General features: G+C 38.3%; 1 protein-coding gene across 1 annotated transcript; it reads right to left on the bottom strand.

The window, feature by feature from the left end:
* Positions 1–201: 201 nt before the first annotated feature.
* LOC113915905 (succinate dehydrogenase cytochrome b560 subunit, mitochondrial-like) lies at positions 202–807 on the bottom strand. The gene is made up of 2 exons (XM_027581806.1): positions 729–807; positions 202–626 (listed from the first exon to the last, which is right to left on the bottom strand). The coding sequence occupies exons 1-2, from the start codon at positions 805–807 to the stop codon at positions 202–204; spliced, it is 504 nt and encodes a 167-aa protein (XP_027437607.1).
* Between the last annotated feature and the right edge of the window lie 599 nt (positions 808–1,406).

Genomic DNA, 1,406 nt, shown 5'->3' with positions numbered 1-1,406 from the left:
AATGCTGAATATGGAGAGAGAATGAGGGCTTCTAGGTCCAGAGTAGGTTGCAAGCTGGGGCAGGAAAAGAGAATTTTTGAGTTGTCCCATCTTTAGAAACAAGGGGGAAATGGGATTCTTTTCCACTGCTATGGTCCTATTAGCTACTCTACTGCTACTGAGCTCCAAGGTGATGTGCAAGCCCAAAAGGCTCTGAATAAATCAGGAGAACTTTGCCCTGGCTGGAGAAGGGATTAATATAGGAAGAGAGATCAATGAATCATTTATAGGAAGACCAGTGATTGGAACTTCAGCTCTTAACGTTGCTGTCAGCCCTGCAAAGGATAATCCAGTAAGAACCAAGACAACCACTCCAGACTGGTGTAACTGGGGAATCTTCAGGCCTTTCCCGAGGTCCCACATCAAGTGTTTGATCCCATTCCAGGTGTGATACATGAGAGGGAAGACAAGTGCAGATTTGGCTGTGTAGATCAGTGATCTCCCCAGACACAGGAACTTTACAAGTTCCAAATTAGATTGAAAGTTCCCAGGAACCAAGAGGGTCAACAAGCCAGAAAGAGAGACCCCTGTACTCAAGGCCATACCAGTACCACAGTGGCAAATGGATATTGCCATGGGAAGAGATCAACTGTAGATAGTGATATGCAGAGACAGAAGACAGTTTAAACTAGTATTCTTTTTCCAGAACCTCTCCATCTCTTCTGTGGCTGTAGTTCCCAAAGGAACAGCATTTCTGATACAGAGCCTAGGACTAAAATGGGCACAGAGACAATGACAGCCAACATGTCTCAACAAGAGTGCAGCCATCTTCTCTAATGATCTACTTTTAAATAACTGATTCGTGCTTTTGCATATCTGTTCTGCTTTTAAATCCATCTAGTCAATGTCTTTCCATTATTTTGGTTATTACATACTTAAATTCTAGAATTTTCTTTTTTTACATAGTCTGTGTTTCTCTACTGGAAGTCCTTTTGACAAACCACTACAATCATATTATTTCTTTAACTCCTTAATATAGTTTTCTTTAATTCCTTTAACATATTTATAAAAGCATCTATGAAGTCTGCTAAATCCAACATATTGATCCACTTAGAGACATTTTCTACTGACTGCTTTTTTCTTGACTATGGGGTCAACACTTTTCTGTGTCTTTGTATGCCTTGTAATTTTTGTTGTTGTTGAAAATTAGACATGTTAGATAATATAACGTAACAACTTCAGACTCTATTTTTCTTACCTGAAGTTTTATTTTATTTTTTTTTTTGTGACTTAAATTTATTGAATCTTTCCCCACATGGTATGCAGGTATTCATGTCACTGATCATTTTTTATTGTTATTATTTTTACACTTGTTAGTTAGAAGTTACCCCAGTGTCTGCATTGATTAGTTGTCAGATAGCTGAGTA

This window comes from Zalophus californianus, chromosome 1 (assembly GCF_009762305.2).
Source record: "Zalophus californianus isolate mZalCal1 chromosome 1, mZalCal1.pri.v2, whole genome shotgun sequence".
Taxonomy (NCBI): Eukaryota; Metazoa; Chordata; class Mammalia; order Carnivora; family Otariidae; genus Zalophus; species Zalophus californianus.
Note: the sequence above shows the minus strand (reverse complement) of the source record. Positions and strands in the feature narration are given on the sequence as shown.

Excerpts from the sequence above, each read along its gene's own strand:
- LOC113915905 (XM_027581806.1), bottom strand. The coding sequence starts at position 807 with ATGGCTGCACTCTTGTTGAGACATGTTGGCTGTCATTGTCTCTGTGCC. Across the intron at positions 627-728 it reads TAGGCTCTGTATCAGAAATG|GATCTCTTCCCATGGCAATA; the intron begins CTGTTCCTTTGG and ends CTATCTACAGTT.